The sequence below is a fragment of the Vipera berus genome (assembly GCF_964194415.1).
Source record: "Vipera berus genome assembly, chromosome: 2".
Taxonomy (NCBI): domain Eukaryota; kingdom Metazoa; phylum Chordata; class Lepidosauria; order Squamata; family Viperidae; genus Vipera; species Vipera berus.
The window spans coordinates 251188084-251212059 of NC_138203.1; the positions used below are offsets into that span (position 1 = coordinate 251188084).

The 23976-nt window shown below is 37.9% G+C and overlaps 1 protein-coding gene across 21 annotated transcripts in view; it reads left to right on the forward strand.

Annotated features, from left to right (window-relative positions):
* FOXP1 (forkhead box P1) overlaps positions 1-23976 on the forward strand; it is a 678799-nt gene that overhangs the window by 571985 nt on the left and 82838 nt on the right. For 19 of the 21 annotated variants that reach the window (XM_081321542.1, XM_081321526.1, XM_081321537.1 and 16 more), the window contains 2 exons: positions 6568-6727; positions 20105-20309. In XM_081321542.1, the coding sequence (XP_081177668.1) occupies positions 6568-6727; positions 20105-20309 (365 nt within the window). The remainder of the gene's footprint in view (positions 1-6567; positions 6728-20104; positions 20310-23976) is intronic. The other 2 variants (XM_081321528.1, XM_081321529.1) reach the window with 1 other exon arrangement.

The window sequence follows — 23976 nt, forward strand, 5'->3', positions numbered from 1 at the left end:
AAGAAAAGAAAATTTACAACAGGGTGGAGAATATCTCTGTTGCAGTGTTTCCATTTCTTCAAGCCAGTTTTCAAGTCTGCAATTTAACTCAATACTTCTACTCTGTGTTTTGATTTTATTAAAAATGATCCTACTGAGTATATGAAATAGGCAGGAGGAGGGGAGAGATGAAGGATTTTAAATACAATTTAGAAAATACTCCAAACTTCTTCCTTTTTTTAAAAAAAAATCAACTTAACCTGAATAGGTTGTTTTAATAAAAGGCTGTTTGTCCTCCAGAGTTATGACAATTTATGTTAGGCAGTAGGGAGTAACCCAAGAAAGGAAAACAGACCTTTGACAGCGGCTTTAGGGAGGAGATCAAAAATGCAAGTTTTATCAGGATATTTCAGCATTCTAACAACTGACTACTGACCTGACAACAGGACTGCACCGAGACCTTTTTTGTGTGCATTCAATTGTGAGAAGTAAACAAACTGCCTTGTATCCTGTGTTTGGTAACTGGGTGGAGAACACAGTTTGGCAATGTGTGTTGCTTTTAAGTTCTTTCTTGGACAATGGGTTTGTGTACTTTTTTATTCTGGCTTTTTAAACTGAAAAAAACTTTTGTGAGCTTTTCCTGGAGGATAGTTATGAAGACAACAGAACAAGCATCAGTCAACTTATATAAATAAAGCTGGTTTTAAAATATTAACTTACAATAAAGTGGCAACTCTGACACATCCCAAGCAGGGAGCATTTTCATACTCAACCATTCCTTTCATAGTATACATTTTTGACAAGGATTAACATCTGAGATAGTGAACAATTATTCGACCCTGGTTTAATTTGTCTTTGAGTTTTATCTTAATTGAAAAACTTCAAAAGATTATCAAAAACAATGAAATTATTTGGGGGCAGATCTGGTTCAGAACTGAAATGGCCTTACTAATATTTTTTTAAACTTATTTACATCTTTGTTGTTGTGGCTATAGATACAGTTTAAGAAAACAGAAGTTCAATTATTTATTTTAGTCAGTGAAATAATGGGCTGGTTAATAATACACTAGAGGGAGGCTGTGTTTCCAGCAAAATAAGCTTCTTGCACTTGTACCCATAAGCCTATCTGCTCGGAGTAGGCAAACTCTATTTAAGATTTGTTTGTTTATTTGCTAGATTTATATCCTGCCGTTTCTCCAGAAGCTCAAGGTAGCATATACAGCATTTCTTCCTTAATCTTTCTCCATAACAGGAATCCTGTGGGGTACATTAGAGTAAGAGGGAAGAACTAATCCAGGTCATCCCATGAGACTCTATGGCTGAGAATAGATTTGAATTTTGGCCTCAACAATTTTAGTCCAGGGCATTAACCACTGCACCGTACTAGCTCCCAAAACAAGATACTAGTCTTAGATTTAAATGTGTCTTTTGATCATTCCCTTCTACTACATGAGAGGGACGCAGTGGCTCAGTGGGTTAGGACGCTGAGCTTGTTGATCAGAAGGTCGGCAGTTTGGCGGGCCGAATCCTGAGTGCCGCGTAACAGAGTGAGCGCCTGTTACTCGTCCCAGCTTCTGCCAACCTAGCAGTTCGAAAGCACGTAAAAATGCAAGTAGAAAAATAGGGACCACTACAGTGGGAAGGTAACAGCATTCCGTGTGCCTTTGGCGTCTAGTCATGCTGGCCACATGACCACGGAGACGTCCTCGGACAAGCGCTGGCTCTTCGGCTTTGAAACGGAGATGAGCACCGGCCCCTAGAGTTGGAAATGACTAGCATGCATGTGCAGGGGAACCTTTACCTTTACCTTATCTTCTACTACATAAGTGTCCGAAAGCTAGCAAACTTAAGAAATGAACATCTGTACAGTTAATCTCAAGACAGTCTCTTCCTAGTTAAATGTGCCCTTAGATACATGATGTAATACAGATTCAGTTCCATATAAGTAATTATGGTAACGGCTTTTAATAGACCTGTTAAGGATAAAAAGAGAAGTACATTCAAAATTTGGAATAAAAAGACTTTAAATGTTCCTTCCCTGCCATGAATGCCCCTTGCTGTTGTCAGAATATATTTCTGGTGAGGTAGCAAAAATAAAGAAGAATTGGGGGATTTAAAGAAGAAAGGGCAAGATGGGATACTTGGCAATGAGTCCACCCTTTCCTCTAGTTCTAGGGTGCTTATGGTCACGGGAAGCCCATTCTGCCATTGTTGGAACCCAAGAGGTGTATTTGAGCATTTCTGTTGTTCTTGCTGTTGCCTCTCCAGTCAAAGAGATGCTACCTTTGTCATTTCTGTCTCCAGGCCAATTTAACCATCGTGCTGCTCAAATGTGCAGTGCCAAGAACAAACCAGCTTTTTATGAAGGACTTAATGGTTGATTTCCACAATACTCTATATTAAGCTGAAATAGAATTAAATTGTTGCAGTTAAAATAATTAATCATATTTATATTAGCTGCCAATTTCACAAAACACCCGTTTCCAACTGGTGTTTGTCACCAGGGACTGGTTTTGTGGAATATATTTTTTTTTCTTGGACGGAGGGGAGGGGTTCAGTTTTGCTCACTCGCTCGCCCGCCCGCCATTCACCTCCATCTGTGCAGCCCAGTTCCTAACAGGTCATGGATTGGTACCAATCCATGGCCTGGAGGTTAGGGAGCCCTGTCATAAAACATGACTCTGGTTAGTGTACAATGAAAACAAGCCATAAAATAATGTGTGAACCAACCATTGTCAAAGCTTGTTGTATGGCACTGGCATTGTATTGAGTAATAATATGGCTTATTTGTTTGGCATATATATTATGTAGCCCCAGATTTTTATTTATTTATTTATTTTGGTTAACCTGGGTTTGGGATTAATATGTGGTCTGCCTGTTCTTAGTATGGGGGGGGGGTCTTTTGTTTTGAACCCTTGGCTGTTTAGCATTCATGCATTTGAGTCAGTTGTAATATATTTCACTATTGTTAATTTTGACAATGAAAGAAGAGGGAGGATCTGTTTCTCCCAGTCATTTGGTGTATGGAAGCCACGGAATGGTTTATTTTCTTGAGAAATGCCTATTCATTTCAGCTGGAATGAAGTACTGAAAGAAGGTGAAACATTTGATCCAACAAGTGAAAATAGCTCCAACTTGATCCAAAAAGTGACAAGAGCCAATGAAAGCTCCAGAACTATATTGTACATGTGGGAATTTGTTTCAAGGAAGGCTTCTCTCTGGTATATTTTGAGAAGCAGATAATTTTCCCAAGAAAAAGGGCAAAATTTACATGAAAGTTGATTGTTGAAGAGGTAGAGCTATGCATATGCACTATATATTATTCTTTTTTTCCCCAAGCAAAAAATGTTGCTTGGTTGATTTATTGCAATCACCTACTCCAAAGACTATATCCAGTCCTTTTTTCCTGCTTTTGTATAACTGTAGATATATTCTGATCTGGTTGGTTGGGACAAAATGAAGTTCCAACCTTAATGGCAAGCAATAAATGCCTTTATAGGCAGTTATTCTCCATTGTATATAGGTTTTAGTTCTTCAAACATCCTACAGATGTTTTGTAAAGACTTGTTCCAATCAAAATTGAATCCTGCTGACTCCAGTTCTATGCAATTTTCTTAGCATGTCACCTGTAGATTGTCATTGTCATTGCCTTTTTCCAAGTTTTTTAAAAATTCCCCATCCTGCCTTTACCGATCAGCTTTCTTGCTGAACATCCTAGTAATCAGGCCCAACCATGATTGTTTTTTTACTCAGCCAAAGTGGGTAGGTGCTAACAATACATTTTTAGAATGAATTGTTTAAAGATGAAAATAAGAAAATTCCTATAGACAATTATTCTCCATTGTATATAGGTTTTAATTCTTTAAGTAGACGCCATCCATTCTTTCCAAATGTTGTTGTCTTGTAGTGTATATATGTTTCAGTCAGTCAAGGGTTAATTTTCTTTCTGCAGATGTTAGCTGCAAACTCTCTGAAGCCCTCCACCTTGATATGATTCCTAACAGATTAGGGATATTAGATAATTTCCTTCTGTTTATTGTGCTAGTGCGCTATGTTATCTTTCTATCACTCAGATAATTACTGAGGAAATCTACATTAACTTTTTTTGGCTAGCTTAAGGAATTGCTAAACATTGGCTTGATGCACTGATATTTTACACAACCAAGTTTCCTCCTGTCATTGCTCAATAAATAAAAAGATCCTTATCAAAGCAGCAAAAGCTTTTTCATGGGTGCTTAAAGAACAAAAGTAAATAAAATACAAGACGAGTAAAACCTAAGGGCTTCCTTAAATGAAACAAAATTAAGGACTCTGAAGCCCCAAGTACTGTACACATTAAGTGCATTCAAATAAGATGTTGTTTGCTAAATTATGAATGTGTATAATTAAAATCTAGTGGCTGTTTCTATGAAAGATTTACAGTGTTATTTCATCGTTTGTCATGGCTAATTAACAATATTAGATGAAGTTTTTCTTCTTCAAAGGTCTGGGATTTTTTCTCATTTATTTATGTCAGAAGTGATAAACAGAGTAGTTAAAACCTTCTCTGGGGGCAGCAGTGAGAAAGCAACATGTTCTTTTACACCTCTGAGGGTTCAAGGTTCAGATCCTGGCAAGTATAACATCATAGCCTTTTTCCCTGAGATAATTTTTCCCAAACTGCTGAAGTTTTTTTTTTAAGTGGAAATGATAGATTGCATGACAGCAACAGCCCCTATGGAAAATACAATAAATTAACCAATTGGTGCCTTAATAGCTGAGACAGTACTTTAATAAGTAAATAGAGCATAGCATGGGTTATTTATCATTACAATTAAGTGTAGATGTATGTGATTCATGTTATTTTCTGTGCTTAGACTAGGCAGTTTAAGTTTATAAGAACTTCACTAGCTGCCAATCATACTGTAGTGACCAGCAAAATTTTTGAACCACACCCATGCACACTAATAGCAAAGCTATTACAGAATATATGCTGAGTCTCTATCTGTATATGCCATTCACTTGAAATTGTTTTAAGAGGATATGCCATATGGTCATGCTTTTTAAATGATTTAAAAGTTTATAATTTATAATGTTTTTAAAAATGCATGAATTTGGCTAATTCCATACTGCAGTGACAAGAATTCTCCAATCCGCACCATTTAAGATTTAAAATGGCAGTATTGGAAAACATTCTCTTAAGATAATATGTGGAAGATTTTCTTTGCTCATATTTTTGTCCTACCTTTTTCATATTTTTCATACTTCGCCCATGTTTATGTCACCATGAGGAATAAAAATTATGATTAATGGAAGGGTTCTTCATAATTTATCTTTTAAACATTTCATAAATTCTCTTTCTTAGTGCACAAATGTTGTTTAACTTTATAAGTCCTTGTTGGAACTGAGGGGACCATTAGTTACCTCCTTCAGCTCCTGGAAGGATTTTTTCCCCCCACATTTGATATTTTTAAATATGTGTAATTGTTTAAATTACTTTAGAAAGAATGGATAACTGATATGGTAAAAGCATAGTCGAATCTGCAGTATTTATTTCTGTGAATGCTGTGAATTCCACATGAGTGCTGTTGGCATAATGGTTGCTTTGAAGTGTGTCTATCTGCCAAAAAAAGAAAAAAGAAAAGCATAGTTAAGCTGGGTTTGGCGGACAATATATGGACTAGTATGTTCCATTAAATAATTTCTTTGGGCTAGATTTGCCTATTGTGGCAGCCATTTGGTGAAGGCCCTAGTCTTCCCTCAATTCCATCCATTGTACCCATGAATTCCTTGAAAAAAATCCAAATGTGTCATGATCCTGCTTTACAGAGTACCTGAATATAATATGATTATTTTAATAGGACTTCTGAGAAAAGTCAGCCTTTCAGATTAGGGTTTGGTCACCATTCTGAAACCCGTTAAGCTACAAAATCAGCCAATAGTTTGAGGATTGCTTTAACAGGTCTGCATAGCTTGTGATCCATCATGCTCAATGTAACTGACTAGCTTTGAATTATGGCTTGCCATCTGATGACAGCCAGGTCCCTCATTTTTACACTTATAAGCAGGCAGCAAAACAGCAAGGTTTATTGAGCACCTGGTATGCTGCCAAGCTCAACTCTTGGAAAACATTTAACTAATGAGACATAAGATATGCAGACATGCTTTAAAAATAATAGACATGTGTGATGTCTGTGCAGCTGTAACATTGTATGGTAGTTAAAGAAATTCCCCTCAAAGCAAATGCATTGGGAACTGTTGCTACTTTCTTATAGATGCCGGGGCCCCATCTATATTTGCCTGAGCTCATAGCAGCAATTCTCATAAACTAGCTGTAACTATTTTCATGACTGTGTTTGTATTCCTGTTACTTGCTGGGGTGTAATTCTCAAGTGGAACTAAACCTCACTGAACATCACGTCAAGTAGATGTGCATAGAATTGCACAGTTAACGAGTCTTCTACCCTGTTACTGTAGTTTTGGCTCAGATGCTAAGCTGCTTTCTAAGTTCTTTAATGAATCGTTTCCTTCTCTCCTAAACATGGAAGCGGAAAGGAGTAGTAGATATATGAAACTAAAAGAAGCGTGTCAATTCTTTCTCTTTGCCAGCCGCAGCAGCAACAGGTGACTTCCCAACAGTTGGCCTTCCAGCAGCAGCTTCTGCAAATGCAGCAACTGCAACAGCAACACCTCTTGTCTTTGCAACGTCAAGGTTTGCTATCAATTCAGCCGGGCCAGCCTGCTTTACCACTGCAGCCTCTTGCTCAAGGTAAGGGGTGGGTTTCCAGAGTGTCCGACAAATAATGGGGATAAATCACTCTAGCACCTGGAAGGCTAGTTGTGCCAAGAAAGTTTTTTTTTCTGGGAAATGGCTTTGCATTCCTTTTTTCTAGCTGGCATGCTTTAAAAATAATAGACATTTGTGATGTCTGTGCAACTCTACCTTTCTATGGTGATTAAGGAAATTCCTCTGAAAGCAAATGCACTGGGAACCGCTGTTACTTTCTTATAGACCCCAGGCCCCAACTTTCCAAACTAGTATTCACCTTCTGATGGTTGTTAGGCTGGTCTGTCCTTAGAACAGGCGATCCTTCATACAAGAGAATAATCCAACTCGGGCTTTTTAGCTAGATCATCTTTTCTTGATACAAGAATGCAGACAGAAAAGCTCTGAGTAAGAAGCTATATAGATAAAGAGTTCCGGATAACTTGAAATCTTCAGAGTTTTTAAGTCGAACAAAAAGTACACAAGTTAATCCTCCCAACTTGTTAAATTTTTGGATGCTCTGAATGTAGTGTACTACTGGGAGACTGAGTAGTACAGAAGGCTCTGCTCCTCCATCCAGGCCACGGTGCTCGTAGTCCTTCTACGAACGGTCTGAAAAGATTCTGCTAGCAATAGTTGTATACAAGTAGTCCTCGACTTACAAAAGTTCATTTAGTGGCCCTTCAAAGTTAACAGCGGCACTGAAAAAAGTGACTGGTGACTGTTTTTCGCACTTAGGACCAAGGTCGTGTGATCAAAAATTCAGATGCTTGGTAACTGGTTCATGTTTATGAATGACAATTGCATTGTCCTGGGGTCATGTGATCCCCTTTTGCGACCTTCTGACAAACTGGGGAAGCCAATTTCACTGAACAACCGTGTTACTAACTTAACAACTGCATCGGTTCACTTAATACCTCTGGCGAGAGAGTTCATAAAATGGGGCCAAACTCACTTAACAAATGTATCGCTTAACAACAGAAATGTTGAACTCAATAACGTCGAGGACCATCTGTAAAAAAAAGAATAAATTGTCATGTAATCAGGGATAATTGCTTTCTTGCCTGGCGATCCCAGAAGAACACACAGGGATGGGGCTGGTTAGCAACCTGAAGGCCCTTCCTCTGTCTTTAATTCTGAATTTTAACTATCTTTGCCTCTTAATACCATTTTATATACAGTTGTTATGTTTTTATATTTTACTTGTACACTGCCCAGTGTGCCTTTTGTGAAGAAGATGGGTGACGTCTAAATTGGATAAATTATTATGACAGTGAAAAAGACTTTCACGAAATAGTTAAGTTACCCATCATGTCATTTTTTTTAAAAAAACCTGTTTTGCTTTCTTGGTTTCTGTAAGAGCATTGCAGTTCTTAGATGCAAAAAAATTCTGGCTGGGCTTACTCGTGCACTCGATGTGTAGAAATTTGGCAACTGAACTTTTTCACAGCATAACATAAACCTGCTGCTTTCTAATGACTGCAGTTCAATTTGTTGCTAAAGCCTGGGTCCCAAAGTTGACAATGCTATAGAGATGTGAGAGTCATGAACTGAACATATTGTGGTAGTCACATTTTGAAAACATACAATGCCCCCACCATCTGAATCCTCTTTACCTTACCAAGTTTGAACAATAGATCCCCGTTGCCTTAATCCTGTGTTTGACAAGGGATAAGAAGCTTCACATTTTCTTTCTACCTCTTAAAATAGTCGTATCTATATTTACCATCATTGAGACTTAACATGATATTACATGAGTTGAACAAAGGAATTCTTTTTTAATGCGGTGTCTCTGCTCTAAAACTACTTTATCTTTCTCCCCACATCCTCAAATGCCTATGAAATTTGAATAGCCCTCTCAGCATTTCCACATAATTCTATTGATTCATTTTACCTACTGGTTGACTACTTTGTAGCAAACATAGTCTCTTGACCTACTTCAGCTTCCTGCAGTCAGGTGTATCAAAAGAAAAAAAACACGTAACCCCAGTCCTCAGTGAGCAACATAGGAGATGCTTGAATTTACCAATTAAAATTTACACATTCCAAAGTGATTAATCCACTATAGACTTACCCATTAGGATTGTAATCTGCAGCCAGGTGAACTGTGAGCAATCCTTGTGCTCAACTGTTTCGTCTACTGATTTTTTTCGCCCCTGAAATATTTCATTGCTAATCATGGGTATGCATCCATTACACTTATTGCATTCTTCCAACTCCAGAGTAAGGAAGGATGCTGAAGAATTGTTTTTTTGGTTCCATTTAGTTTGATTCCATTTGGTAATCAAACATCCAGTGAGTCAAGGATGGATGGATTCAATTGATAATTTCTTGTTAATGGTAGAAGATGGTCAAGTGGAAACTTTATGTGATATCAAATTTATTATCGCCATTGTAGAGGCTTAGAAAGAAAGAAAGTAAAGCAAAATTAAAGGAAATAGTATAAACCAAATTGATTTGGTTCACGTAAAACATTACAGCATAAGCTAATTATACCTTCAGAAATCTCACGAGCTATTTTTACATATTCACTCACTGGACTCTGGACTTAGGTCTTTCTAATTCTTTTTTCTTTTTTTTTTACAAACAGTCCCTCTATTATTAAGTTTCCTTGGCAAGCTTCATAGCATAATATATCACTTAAGCCGTCCAAAAGAGGGCAATTGGGCAGTGACAAGATACACTAACATGTAATGTGAAAGAAATGAATGTGGTGATGCATGAAGTGTAATTTGTGCAGCAACACATCGGAGACACTAGTAGGTAATTCAGCAGTTGTGGCATTGATTGATGAATAGGCTTCACTGTCTAGTGTAACTATTAGTTCTTGCAACTTAGGAGGGGGGAGATATTTAAAGAGGGATTTACACGTGATAAGGCAAACATTAACAAAAGGGATTTTAATTGGTCAGTGTCTGGTATCAGGTTTTTTTTTTCCTTTCACCTTCTCTTATGATGCTATAGCTTTATTAGGTTTGGGAAGAAGAGAGAAAAGATAATTTGAGAATTTAGACATGACAGGATACAGCACAATTTCTTTATCGGAGAAATCTGATGGCTCTAAACTGATGTTATTATGAGGTTTAAATCAACTTTCTGCTTGCTTGAACATGGTCACCTGGGTATGGATGTACAAGGACACAAAAAGGTTGAGCAACTTTAGTTGTCTTAGAGCTGGCAAATACCTAGGTTTGCGAAATCAAGTTCCATAGACGGTCATCTGTCAACTGTCCCCACAACATGCATTTTTTAAGGCTGTGCCTACTTTTTCTTTTATAATGAAGAAAATACTTCTCCTAGGCAAAGGGACACAGCAAAGAAAAATGTGAAAGCTCTAGTCTGTAATAATTGACAGTGAATGCTCCCATTATAGATACCCTTTTTATTACTGACAACACAAGTACATAAAACACACACACTTACTCTTTTTGGAAATAAACGTAGCTTATATGCATTCTGTGAAAATAATTTGTCCTATTATTAGGGCAAATAATAGTGATAATTATTAAAAACAACCACATTTATTCCTATATGGGGCTATAGTTTTAAAATTACTCGCTGTAACATTTTTAAAAAATCTTGTAATTTCTCTGATATAAAATAGCATATGCCTCATTATAATTTTCTTGCTTTTCCACTAAAGAAGCCAATAATCTAAACATTAGCCCTGTACCCAGAAGCCATAATAAAGCAAACTTAATTTTCAACAGCATTCCAGACAACTAGATTTCATCTCCAGAGGAAGAGTAAAAAAAAAAATCAAATGTGTGAAAGTTTTGAATTCCTAATGGGCATTCAATGTGTGAAAAGTTATGTTTTGATTTTTAGGATTCTGTGTTTTTTTTTTGTTTTTTTTTTGCTTGCACAATTGAATTGCAGAAAATTACAGCTTTGGTTCAGAAATATTTATCAGATAGATAGCCCAAAGAAATCAGTAGGTTGATCATTATGAATATCATTTAGAAATTAAAATTTCTAATCTTAATTTCTTAAGATTCTGTCTGGCTATTCTGTGTTGGGCAGTTCAAATGTTTTTATTGTTATCACAGGTTAGTCTTAGTTAGGGAATCTGTGGCCCTCCTGTTGTTCAGTTATATCTCACTAATTCATTATTGGGCATGTTCATGAGCCTCCTGGGAATTGAACAGCAACATCTGGGAAGAATGAGTTTTACCATTGTTAGTTTAAAATCTGTCATTAACATATTTTTTTGTCCAATTTTTGTTCAAACACACCTTTAAATTTACTAAATAGTCTACATAGATATGTGCAAGAGATACTGTGAATGGACTCTTCCATGCAACAGTCTGTGCCTAGATTGAAACGTCTGTGTTTTAGGTCAGGGGTAGGCAACCTAAAACACTCAAAGAGCCACTTGGATCCATTTCCCACTGAAAAGAAAACACTGGGAGCCACAAAACCCTTTTGACATCTAAAATGAAGATAACACTGCATATATTGTTTTTTACCTTTATGCTATGTATAAAAAAACTATAGTGTGCTGCATTTATGAAATCAATGAACTGCTACAAAGAAAACAAATTTTTATTTCTGTATGCAGCAAAAGCATTTTGAACTCCAAAAAAAAAGATGCTAGGTCAAAGGTTACTTTCAAATAAAATACTCAAATGTCTATTTGTGTCCTCCTCGTATTTATGAAATAAAAAGCTGGTGCAAACTATAAAAACTACAAACAGAAAAATAGAAAAAAAAATGTGGCTGGGGGGGGAGGACAGGAGAAAGAGGGGGGAAAAAACCTTTCTCCTTTATCCCAGTAGGTAAAAACAATTTTCGTAGCTTAGCTACCATATTTAAATACAGCATAATTATCACCATACCTCACCTCTTTAGTTAAAAAAACATCAACATATTTCATTAAACGTTCTTTACTAATAGTCCAGTAAGGACAACCACATATATTCATATTTTTTCTCTCTCCCCCTCTCCTTCCCTTCCTTTCTCCTTTTCTCTCTCTCTCTCCCTCTCTTTCTGCCCTTGGTCTGCCAGTCCTCTTCCCCCACTCAGTTTGTCTCTGTGTGTGTGTGTGTGTGTGTGTGTGTGTGTGTAAGAGAGAGAGAGAGACAGACAGAGAGAGGGACTTGTGCTTCCCTTCTTTCTCTCTCCCTCCCTCCCTTTCTCCCTCCCTCTCTCTCCCTCCCTCTCTTTCTGCCTTGGTCTGCCAGTCCTCTTCCCCCACTCAGTGTGTTTGTGTGTTGTGTGTGTCTGTGAGTGACAGAGACAGAGAGAGACAGAGAGAAGCACTTTTGCTTCCCTTCTCTCTCTCTCTCCCTCCCTCTCTCTCCCTCCCTCCCTCTCTTTCTGCCTTTGGTCTGCCAGTCCTCTTCCCCCACTCAGTGTGTTTGTGTGCTCTGTGTGTGTGTGTGAGTGAGAGAGAAAGAGACAGAGAGGCACTTGCACTTCCCCTCTCTCTCTCTCCCTCTCCCCCCCCCCTCCGATCTTCTCACCTGGCAAGCTGGCTTCATGACACACATTCTTATTGGACTGGCTCTCCTGCTGCTTCCTGCTTCCTGTGGAGATGCAGCAAAGGCAGGAGCCCTGTCCAATAAGCTTGTCAACTTCTTGGAGAACAGTGTGGGTTACACACACTGAGAGAGACAGAGAGAGAGAGGAAGCACAAGTGCCTCTCTCTGTCTCTGTCTCTCTCTCTCTGCAAACTGGGAGCCGCAGGAGAAGGCTGAAAGAGCACTGCAGGTTGCCGACCCATGTTCTAGGTGGATCCAGAACTGAAACATGGATGTTGGCCTGGTCATGGATGGCACAGGTGTTCTAAGGTGGGAGATCGCAAGGAAAGGACAAAACAAATGGGATTGGGCAGCAGGGAAGAGGAAGAAAGGTGCTGGGACAATTTGGGATAGGTTTGATGGACAGAGTAACTTGGATCATGCCAGACTTGAATTCAAGGACAGCAGTTGCAGTAAAGGCAAATAAAAAGAAAGAAAAGTGTTAGGATAACTGGTGGGAAGGCTGGTCACAGGACCTGACAAGAAAGGGAGGGAAAGGCATTTCAACCATGTCCTACATGATCTGAAATTTGTCTTGGTCAAAACATTTGTTAGCTTTTGGTTTACCCAGACCATAATGTACCCTGAACTGGTTCAACTGGACTGAATCATAATGAGTTTCTTTTGTGCATGGAACAAAACAGATGTTCTATTTGTGTACTTACTTGTCTATGCTAAAAGAAAGCACATGATTACAGTTTATCCTTTTTTATTTTTGAGGGGTTGGTTTTCCCTAGCATGATGAAACTGTAAATAATGAGATCCTGAATTTATGGAAATTGGGGAGGTTGAGTTACAGAACAAATGGTCATCTAGTTCCTCGCATGAGCAATCTCTCACATGCAGATTGTCTGCACAGTGTATTGGGTCATCCTTCTTGGCACTAATTTTGACAAATCTTGCAGCACGAACACAGTCATAGAACTCCAGTGGCTTTTTAGCCTTCAAAGTGACAGACTTAATTGGTATTGGAAAGAAGCAATATGTGCTGGCTTTTCTGTTCTCAGTGGCTCTTTAATGACTTTGGTAGAGAAGTCTCTTAATAGCATCACTAGTGTTTTCCTCCTGAAGACCACTTGTACCTAGTTAATAATAATAATAATAAGTTGGAAGGGATCTTGGAGGTCATCTAGTCCAACCCGCTGCTCAGGCAAGAAACCCTATACCATTTCAGACAAATGGCTGGCCAGTCTCTTCTTAAAAAGTTCCAGTGTTGGACCATTCACCACTTCTGGAGGCAGGTTGTTCCATTGGTTAATTGTTCTGTCAGGAAGTTTCTGCTTAGTTCTAGGTAGCTTCTCTCCTTGACTAGTTTCCATCCGTTGCTTCTTGTCCGGCTTTCAGGTGCTTTGGAGAATAGCTTGACTCCCTCTTATTTGTGGCAGCCCCTGAGATATTGGAACACTGCTATCATGTCACCCCTCACCCTTCTCTTCATTAGACTACACATACCCAATTCCAGCAACCGTTCCCTATATGTTTTAGCCTCCAGTCCCCCAATCATCTTTGTTGCTCTTCTCTGTACTCTTTCTAGAGTCTCAACATCTTTTTTACATCGTGGTGACCAAAACTGGATGCAGTATTCCAGGTGTGGCCTTACCAAGGCATTGTAAAGTGGTATTAACTCTTCACGTGATCTTGATTCTTTCCCTCTGTTAATGCAGCCTAGCACTGTGTTGGCTTTTTTGGCAGCTGCAGCACACTGCTGGCTCATATTTAAGTGATTGTCCACTAGGACTCCGAGATCTCTCTCACAGTTACTACTATCGAGCAAGGTACCACCTATGCCAGGGGTCAGCAACCTGAAACAGTGAAAGAGCCACTCGGAACCGGTTTCCTCACAAAAGGAAAAACTGGGAGCCGCAAAAAATGTGTGCACATGCACGTACATGCGCGCATGCGCAGAACAGGGTTTCACTGAAGAGTGGAGCCAAGGCGAGATATGCACCTATCCTGCATATTTGAATTGATTGGTTGAACTTTTTTGGTCCCACTTTTTTTTTTTTTGGACTGTACATGGCAGAGGACTGGGAGCCGCAGGAGACGGCTGAAAGAGCCGCATGCGGCTCCGGAGCCGCGGGTTGCAGACCTGTGACCTATACTATACCTCTGTATTTGATTTTTCCTGCCTAAATGTAGAACCTTACTTTTTTCACAATTGAATTTCATTTTGTTAGATAGTGCCCAGTGTTCGAGTCTGTCCAGATCCTCCTGTACCTTAAGCCTATCTTCTGGAGTATTGGCTATTCCTGCCAGCTTGGTGTCGTCTGTAAATTTGATGAGTTCCCCATCTATCCCCTCATCCAAATCATTGATGAAGATGTTGAAGAGCACTGGGCCCAGAACAGAGCCCTGGGGCACCCCACTACACACTTCCTTCCATGTAGATGCAGTTCCATTCAGGACCACACACTGAGTACGGCCTGTCAGCCAGCTACAAATCCATCTGGTGGTGATGCTATCTAACCCACATTTTTCTATCTTATCAAGTAGTAGGTTGTGATCTACTTTATCAAATGCCTTACTGAAGTCTAAGTAAATTATATCTACAGCATTCCTCTGGTCCACTAGTTTTGTCACTTGGTCGAAGAATGCAATAAGATTTGTCCGGCATGATCTGTTTTTGACAAACCCATGTTGACTTTTAGTGATAACTTTGTTCGCATCAAGGTGTTTGCTGATTCTGGTGGATAATGCTGTAAGATAGCCCTTCTTCTGTAGCCTCCAACAATGAGCAGATTTCATAATTTTCCTGTGCAAAAGAAGACTTCCAGCCGTGATTGCCAGTGTTCTGGTCCAAGGCTTCAGAGAAAGCCTTTTGGTCATTGGAGCAAAATGCAAGCAGTGGCAACATTAAAATCCAGCAATGTGACAAAGCAGCTCTTCTGTCAAGTTTGAGAAAAACTGTGTGGAAGAGAAAAGCCAGCATGGATCATGCAGTCTGAGCAAGCAAACCCTTCCATCACCAGTGAATTCCTCCAAAGAAAAAGGCATTCATATGGAGGAAGCTATATGGAGCTTTGCAGCTGGTTTAATTCAGTGAGATCTACTCTTAAGTTGGTGAGAAGGAGGACAAATATGTTGTGCAAAGAATCCAACACTTAAAAGAAAACTTTTTGCATGCACAAAAGCCCGTCTACTATTTTCAGAATGCACAAAATAGCAACAACAAACTATGAGTAGATGAACACCTTTATATGTACAGTATATATTGATTCTATTTAGTGTAACGAAAATTGTGGATAACAAAACTAATAAGAAGCCACAAGTGCTTCTAAAAGCTCATATAATTATTGAGATAGTTAATTTTACTCTGTGACATCATAATTGGATTCTGTATAATACATAATCTAATCTATAATCCTCTGCTGGTGAATTGTTCCAGCTGTTGCTATATACGTTTATACACAAATCTGGGTTTTACTTGTGTTATGCACAGATGCCCTCATAAATGTCAGTCAATTGCTCTTCTATGGAAGGTTTGTTGTAGAGATTGTAATGTTATTTCTTCTTTTGCCCTTGATATACTGAAATACTCTATGCCATCTTCTAAATGAATAAAAATCAAGCAGTTTTATCATATTACCCATCTTTTAAAAAAAAAAAAACTAAGTGCATGAAGGTTTCACAGTGATGAATAATAATGGTAAATATAATTTTCTCATATTGGTAGAACCCTAACATACAAGATTGACTCACTCAATCTAGTATCTACTATCCCATCAACAGACAGGTCCATTCACTATTGTTTCAACTGAGTAAACAGTGGTGAAAGGGTCAGTCATATTCACAGTAATTGTTAGTGTGGAGACAGTCCTGTCAAACATGTTAGCTAAAAATATACTCTACTCTGTCACTTTGCAAGGGGTTTGAAAATAATAGCTCAGTTGCTGTTAAACAGGACGTAAGGTTACACTGTGACCCTTTTCTTTGTTCAAATTTCTTCAGAGCTTTAATTTTGGGGGACAGGTTATAACTGAATAATAGTGAATTCCTTTTTCAAAGAATATTTGCATTTTTTTATATAAAAGAAGAAATAAACAGCTTTATAACATTAAATGTATCATAAGACTCAGACGACTGAATGTTGAAGTATCTTACAGAATATATACTAATTGCGAACATTTTTGCATTTTTTTTAGTCAGCCCCATAGCATAGACCAAATGTTTTTGTTAATGGCATTCTGAGTAAGGCGGGGAAGATTATTGGTCTGCTGTGCAATAATTTACTCCTCTTTGATATGCAAACGATCCACGGTGAATATAAAAAAAAATCCTATCAGACTCATTTCACAGTTCTTAACCACTTAGATTCTCTGGAGTCTATCGCCTCATTAGACCACTGCTCTCCAAAGCTAGCATAATTAAAATCTTTAACAGTTTAGCAAAGTAAAGATGTTTGGCTGATCACGTTAAGATGATTATCTAGCCATTGTATTCTAAATGACAAAAATAAATTAAATTTAGACCTTGGCATTTTTTATTATGTGTTTCAAATGAATCTAATGCATACTGCCTTTATTTAATGCCTTAGGTCTGGTAAGAGACATGTCTGTGTTTCAGATACAGATGTATATTTTGAAAATGGCAGGCTGCCCCACACCCTTGCACTGATTTTTTTAAAAACTACAGCCCTTGAAACAAAGAAGCTGTATTTCTTGGCCCTAGTCTTTAGTCTTCAAAAGAAAGAGAATTACTTTGAAGAAAACATAGATTCTTCATGATTTAATACAAATTTATGCCTCTTCTACTTTTTCACGCCAGTCTATAGCAATATGACAAGATACCTTCAAATGTTGTTTGCAAACATTTATGTAGTGTTAACTTAGAATCTCATAAGAATGGTATTAATATGTGTCACTCCAGGTTTTGTGTAACTAAACTTTAGCTTGTAAGGGTATTTTAAAATTCTCAGTTTAGTTAAAAATCTCAGTATCTCCTGAATTTTGCTAGCTACCTTTACTTCAGGAAGATATTTCTCATGAAAATGTATTTTCTGCTTTATTTTATTTTCAGTGGATCATTATTACTGATCAGGAAAGTAGTAATAACAATAGTGTTAGTTGCATAGGAACTTGCAAGATTTTTTTTATATAAGGCACATCTATCAAGTGAGCAGTACTAAAAGCCAAAATTAATGAGAAAGATAGGTGTGTTAATGACATAATCACAGTATAATCAATTTTACTGTTAAAATTTTAAAAAGCACTGCATGGAGACAATATGAATTCATAATTTATGTCTAAAAGTGATTAATAAAAACTATATTTAAAAGCAAAGCTACTTGTCATCATCTACAATTCAAGCACAAAATTACTTTTGTGCTGATATCATAAAAACAGATACATTTTCTTTGAAGATTTTCCTTGCTTCGAAACAGAAGTTACCATTTTCTGTCATCTTTCAGCAAATGAAACACAATTTATTCAGATTCTCTTTTTCATCATCTAACTAAAAATTATAAAAAGTATGAAATAAATCCCTCAGTAGGGTCTCTATTTTCCATGGTGACCAAAATACATCTTTATCGCTCTGAAAAAAAATGTATTTCATCCCCTTTTTTCAGCATGCTATTGTTTAGAAATAACTTCAAGTTCAAATGTTTATCTTTAATACTAAAATGCTTAAGATGAAATGTGTGAAATTTTGTTACTGAATTACAATCCAAATAGCATTGATGATAAATAATGGAGCTTATGAGCCTACACATTGACATGTGTCACGCTACAGCTGACCAATGATTTATCTATTCCAATAATACTGTTCTCTTACATTAGGTTTTCAGAATCTTATTTTTAAATCCCATTTATGTCACCGATATTGGGAATGTATATCATAACTCTCTTCAACTATTATTGGAATACTACCCCATCTTGATTTATTTTCAAAATAGGTGTTAGTTTCATACCACAATGTCAAAATGACACACATGCCATGATATCATTGAGCAAATGACATGCTTGTATAATTTGTGTGTCATTCATATCATGACCACTAACACAAGTACATCAACCACATTATTTGTATGACAGTATCATGTGCATATGTCATCATTTGCCATCCTTGGGCACCCATGTTTTCCAACTTGAGCAGATTTTAATTTTATTACTTTTTATTTATAAAATTTATTGGCTACAGGATCATTCTTTGCAAGCCATTAAGATGCAAAGTGCTACTTTTTTAATTTTTGTATTTTCTATTTATATGTGCCCTGTTCACCGCCCTGAGTCCCTCGGGAGAAGGGCGGTATATAAATTTAATTAATAATAATAATAATAATAATAATAATAATAATAATAATAATAATAATAATAATAATAATAATAATAATAATAATATGGATAACCAAATAACCTATGTAATTATTCTCCCTATATCTGTTGTGGTCACAAATAGAAAAGCTTAGCACTTACTGTTATGGTTGGATAATCTGTCAAAAGATTGTACTATGTGTCTTTATACTACCAGGACTCAACACAGGTTTCCATGAATGTAAAAATAAAAAAGTGTTCCTGACACTGGCACCAGCCATCCTGGGTAGCTTCTGGGCTTCATGGCTCACTAGCAGGAATGCATATTGAAAATGCTTTTTGTTGGTAGTTTCCACAGTGTTCTTGCATAACTCTATTAGCTAGATTTTGGCATTTGGCTAAGAAATCACACAGTCCTCAATGCTGCCCTGGCCAATGAGGTTGTAGTATTTAGAAACAATTACCATGAGAAATGAAGGAAAAAAATGAACATTTTTCTACCAAAATATCTGACTCCTTTTACATTTTTTGGGTTTCACATTTTCAGGTATATAGTATCTCTGAACACATGAGGATTAGAAAATAAAAGAAAATAAACATAAAGCTTTTATTTTTAATATCCATAGCTGCAGAAGAAGATAAATATCCATGAATTTGCAATGGAGTCTAGCACAGGGGTCCCCAGCCCCTGATCCGTGGCCCTCTGCTGGGCCACAGCCCGTTCAGAAATGGGCCGTGGAAATGGTGGATAAGCGTATACGGATGTGTGCACAGCTACATTTTTTAAAGCAGCACACACACAAACAAAAACATCCCATCTCCCCCACCACCGCCATCTCCGTTGGTTCGCTGAGCTGCACCAACTATAGCAAATGCCTCCACGGACAGCGTTTTTATATAAAGCATCTTTTGGTTCCATAATAGTTATTCCTGTGGCAACTAGTATTAAATCTTTTTTATTAAAGAGATTTAATAAAAGTCATTCACCATGACTGCAGTGACTTACAAAGACAGGACCCCAAATACAAAATTCATTGCACTCCTACTCTCCTGGCATTCACTGATATTCAGTCAAACCACTTGACACACTACATATTAGTCTGGGATCCCCAGGCCCACTGACAAAAACCCATTTTCAATGCCTTTTGAAAGAATGTGAAGATGGGGGCCAATCTTATCTCCATGTCTCCAAGATGTTCCACTGGGAGAAGCCACCATGGAAAAGGACCTTAGATCTCCTTAATGCTGGGAAATCATAACATACCCTGCCTCCCCAATATAGTGGATTGGGTAGATGTAGTTGGAAAAAGAAGGTCCTTCAAATCACCCAAGCCATGTAGGGCTTTAACCAGCACCTTAAATTGGATGCCGAAGCAAATTGGCAAGCAACATAGCTCCCGCAGGAGGGTTTAACATATGTGTGAATCTAGATTTGCACAAAACTGTACGAACCACTGCATTTAGAACCAAATGAGGCTTCTGGATACTTTTCAAGGGCAGCCGCATGTCAAACACTTTACAATAGTCAATTAACATTTGGAAATGTATTCACTAGTGATTAAATTTAGTAGTAATTAATAAACATTAACCAGTGAATTTTGTTTTAGGCATGATTCCAACTGAACTCCAGCAACTCTGGAAAGAAGTGACAGGATCTCACACAGCAGAGGAAGCAACCAGCAACAATCATAGCAGCCTGGACCTGTCAACCACATGTATCTCCTCTTCAGCCTCTTCAAAGCCCTCCTTAATAATAAACCCACATGCCTCAACCAATGGACAGTTGTCAGTCCACACTCCTAAAAGGGAGAGGTAAGCATGAGTGGAGTTTCTCCTTATCAGTGCCTAAAACATTACACTTTGGTTTGTAGGTGGAAGGTACCTATTTGCATGAATGCATTATTTTTATCTTACAGTCATTCTAATTTTATGCACACAAATACATAATACTCCATTAGGGCTGACATGCACTTCAGGGTTAATGTTTCTGGTATTACATTAAGGTAACTGTTGACATTCTGAAACTCATGGGAATAATCGCCAATTATCAATAGGTGTTGTTTTTTTTTAACCTCTTGTGTATGAGGTTCGGTTCATAAAATGTTTGTGTAACTTCACACAAGCTATGGTTTATGAACATGTCTGCACATTCATTAGTAACTTGATGGACAGTGTAAGATGATGATAAATACGTGCATATAAACTACAAACATAGTCACTGCAAACAGTGATCATCTAGAATGTTTTCAAAAAACATATTGAGCCCTTTCTCAATATTCCACAAAAATGAAATAGAAGTTGTATTTAAAGTTGATATTTGCTGACAGAAGGTGCTTTGATCTACTAATGCCAGGCCATCTCCTATGGCACAGGCTGCTGAAAGGAGAGTCAATTGGCAAAAATTGTTGTTGTTAGTTGCGAAGTCGTGTCCGACCCATCGCAGCCCCATGGACAACGTTCCTCCAGGCCTTCCTGTCCTCTACCATCTGCTGGAGTCCATTTAAGCTCACGGCTACTGCTTCAGTGACTCCATCCAGCCACCTCATTCTCTGTCGTCCCTTTCTTCTCTTGCCCTCAGCCTTTCCCAGCATTAGGCTCTTCTCCAGTGAGTCCCTTCTCATTAGGTGGCCAAAGTATTTGAGTTTCAGCTTCACGATCTGGCCTTCTAAAGAGCAGTCAGGGTTGATCTCCTCTAGGATTGACCGATTTGATCGCCTTGCAGTCCAAGGGACTTGCAGGAGTCTTCTCCAGCACCATAGTACAAAGGCCTCAATTCTTTGGCGCTCAGCCTTTCTTATGGTCCAACTTTCACAGCCATACATTGCAACTGAGAAGACCATAGCCTTGACTATATGCATTTTTGTTGGCAGGGTGATCTCTCTGCTTTTTAGTGTGCTTGTCTAAATTTGCCATGGTTTTCCTCCCCAGGGGCAAGCGTCTTTTAATTTCTTGGCTGCAGTCCCTGTCTGCAGTCATCTTGGAGCCCAGGAAAATAAAATCTGTCACTACCTCCATTTCTGGAGAAGGAAATGGCAACCCACTCTAGTATCTTTGCCATGAAAACCCCATGGACAGTACCAAAAGGCAAAAATTGCCTTCTGCCCAATTTTACTGATGGAAACTCCTGCTGGATCCAAGAACTTTCATCCAGCAGTAGAGCAATATGGAACATAAGCCATTGACAGAGTTGTTTGTTTTGGGAATCCCTTCTGGGAATTTACCTTCTAATTTTTCTATCATTGTGGCTTTTTCTTCCTGGTGAGAAAGTGTTGCAGCAGCATTTCAGAACTGTTAAGACCGCAGTAGTATTTACTATCAGGACTCTAGTATCATATCCTGTAGTATAGTATCAGAACTATTAGATTGCAGTAATATTTTAGGACTGTTATCATGAATATCATGAAAATAGTTGAAAGGGAGGAGCAGGGCAGACTTTAAAAAGGGTGACTTTTTCAGAGCTTCCTCAAGTCCTTTATTCATGTTTCATTTTCAAGCCCTTGGAAGCAAGGGATATTATATTTTAGGACTGTGTCTCGCAGCATAATATAACTGCTGGATTCTTTTTCTGCCCTAGGCATAAATTCTGTTTTCTTAATTTATCCCCCCATCTTCAAACTCTGCTGTAAAGGTGCTTCCTGAAATGGATTGATTTGGGGAGGAGGGGATAGAGAAAGGAGGCTAATGAAGGGACGAATGAGTGAAATGGATTACCAATTCTTGGTAATAGTTCTTACAGTTTAGTGAAGAAGACAATATTATATGTCAACAATGAAAAGGATGCTATTTTCTACGAAACCATATGGAAAAAATCTTTGAAAGCAAATTAAGTGGGTCTGTCTTCCCTTGCTAACTGATTTTTTATCAGTTATTTTATCAGTTTTTATTGAGGTTTTTATTATTCGTTTTAAGAAACCTCTTTTTCCACCAAACTTTTCATAGCTAGTAATAATTTTGCTGAGGCAGATAGAAAACACATCTTATGTTCTTCTTTCATGAAGAAAAAGTTGGTTTCCTAAGTATTCTGTGTGCTTAGTAACACTATTTTAAAATTGGGATATTAACAGGAGGAGTACATAGTATACCAGTTCTAGGATGTGGATTTGTATTTATATTTTAAATTTGTCTGATAAAGGAAATATATTTTCTGTACCACCAGAAAGTATGTTTTTGTGGAAGATGAGATTTTCTAGTTTGATGTCTTCCGCCTAGACCAAAATGGGAGGAAAAATCATTTAGTTTCTTTGCGTGTATTGCATGTTGAATTTAAGAGTAAAAATCTCATATTGGAGTTGATTCTTCTATTTAAATTCTTAATGATGAGCAAGTTATTTCATAAATTGGATAACATTGGGCTCTACTGTTTTATTTATTTAAAATGTATGTTTGGGGTCCTATCCCATTTTCTTTCATGATTCATATAAATACATGCATGCATGCAAATATAAGTATGCATAGCTACTTGCCTTAAGAGCAGTCATTTTCACGGAATAACTAGGAACAGAAGTTGCATTTTGTGTGTGTGTGTGTATGAAACAGTATTTCTGAACAATTTTTTGTTTCATAATGAAGTTGTTATGCTTTGAGGACTGAATACATGACTGATCAACAAATTAGCATGATGTGTGACTTTCACTAGAACATATGTACAAACAACTATAACTTGAGCTTTCCATCTTACATGGAAATTATTTTTGTGTTTCTTCCTAGTAGTTAACATTTGCTTACCTGTGTTAATATTCTTTGTGGAATCATATCTCTTTGGTGATATACATTGATCTGCATTCTGCAAAGGCTTACTTGACTCATATTGGCTGGAAAAGAGGATATTGGTATCAGACGTGGAAGAAAACCCTCCTGCTTTCCTTCATTCCTAAGTTTTGTCCTGCCTATCTCAGCATGGCTCTTGGTATCAAGAGGAAGCATATGTAATGCTGGATGCACTTTAGAAGATCACAATAAGAGTTGCCAACTAAAAGAGGAGAGGCACAGATTCCTGTAGACTTCCTTTCCAGCTCTTCACTCATGAAGTCTAGAGCAGGCAATTATTTTTCCCAAGAGGCCACATGACAGACTGGGACTGTGGTGGAGGACTGAACCAATAGGCTGAATTTAATTCTGCTGCTGGTGCTCACCTCTTGGAAGGAGGAGGGATCATGGAACTTCAGCCCAGCCACCACTCTTCTGTTACAGGCGCAAAACTCAACTTGCCAGCTGATTAAAGGAGCACCTTTGGCTTCTTCTCCCACTGTCTGTGGCACACTTATTTGTATTTTATTTTATAATTTCTGATTGACCTCATGCAGGCTGGACAGGGATATCCAAAGGGATAGATGTGGCCCAGGGGCCGTAAAATGCCCAGGTCTGATCTAGGCAGTACAGAGATTGTGTATGTAGATGAAAGAGATTCAGAGTAGAAAATTTTCAGTGTTATCTTTTAGCAGTATTTTAACTCAATAATTCAGTCTAGGCTTCTACGTTT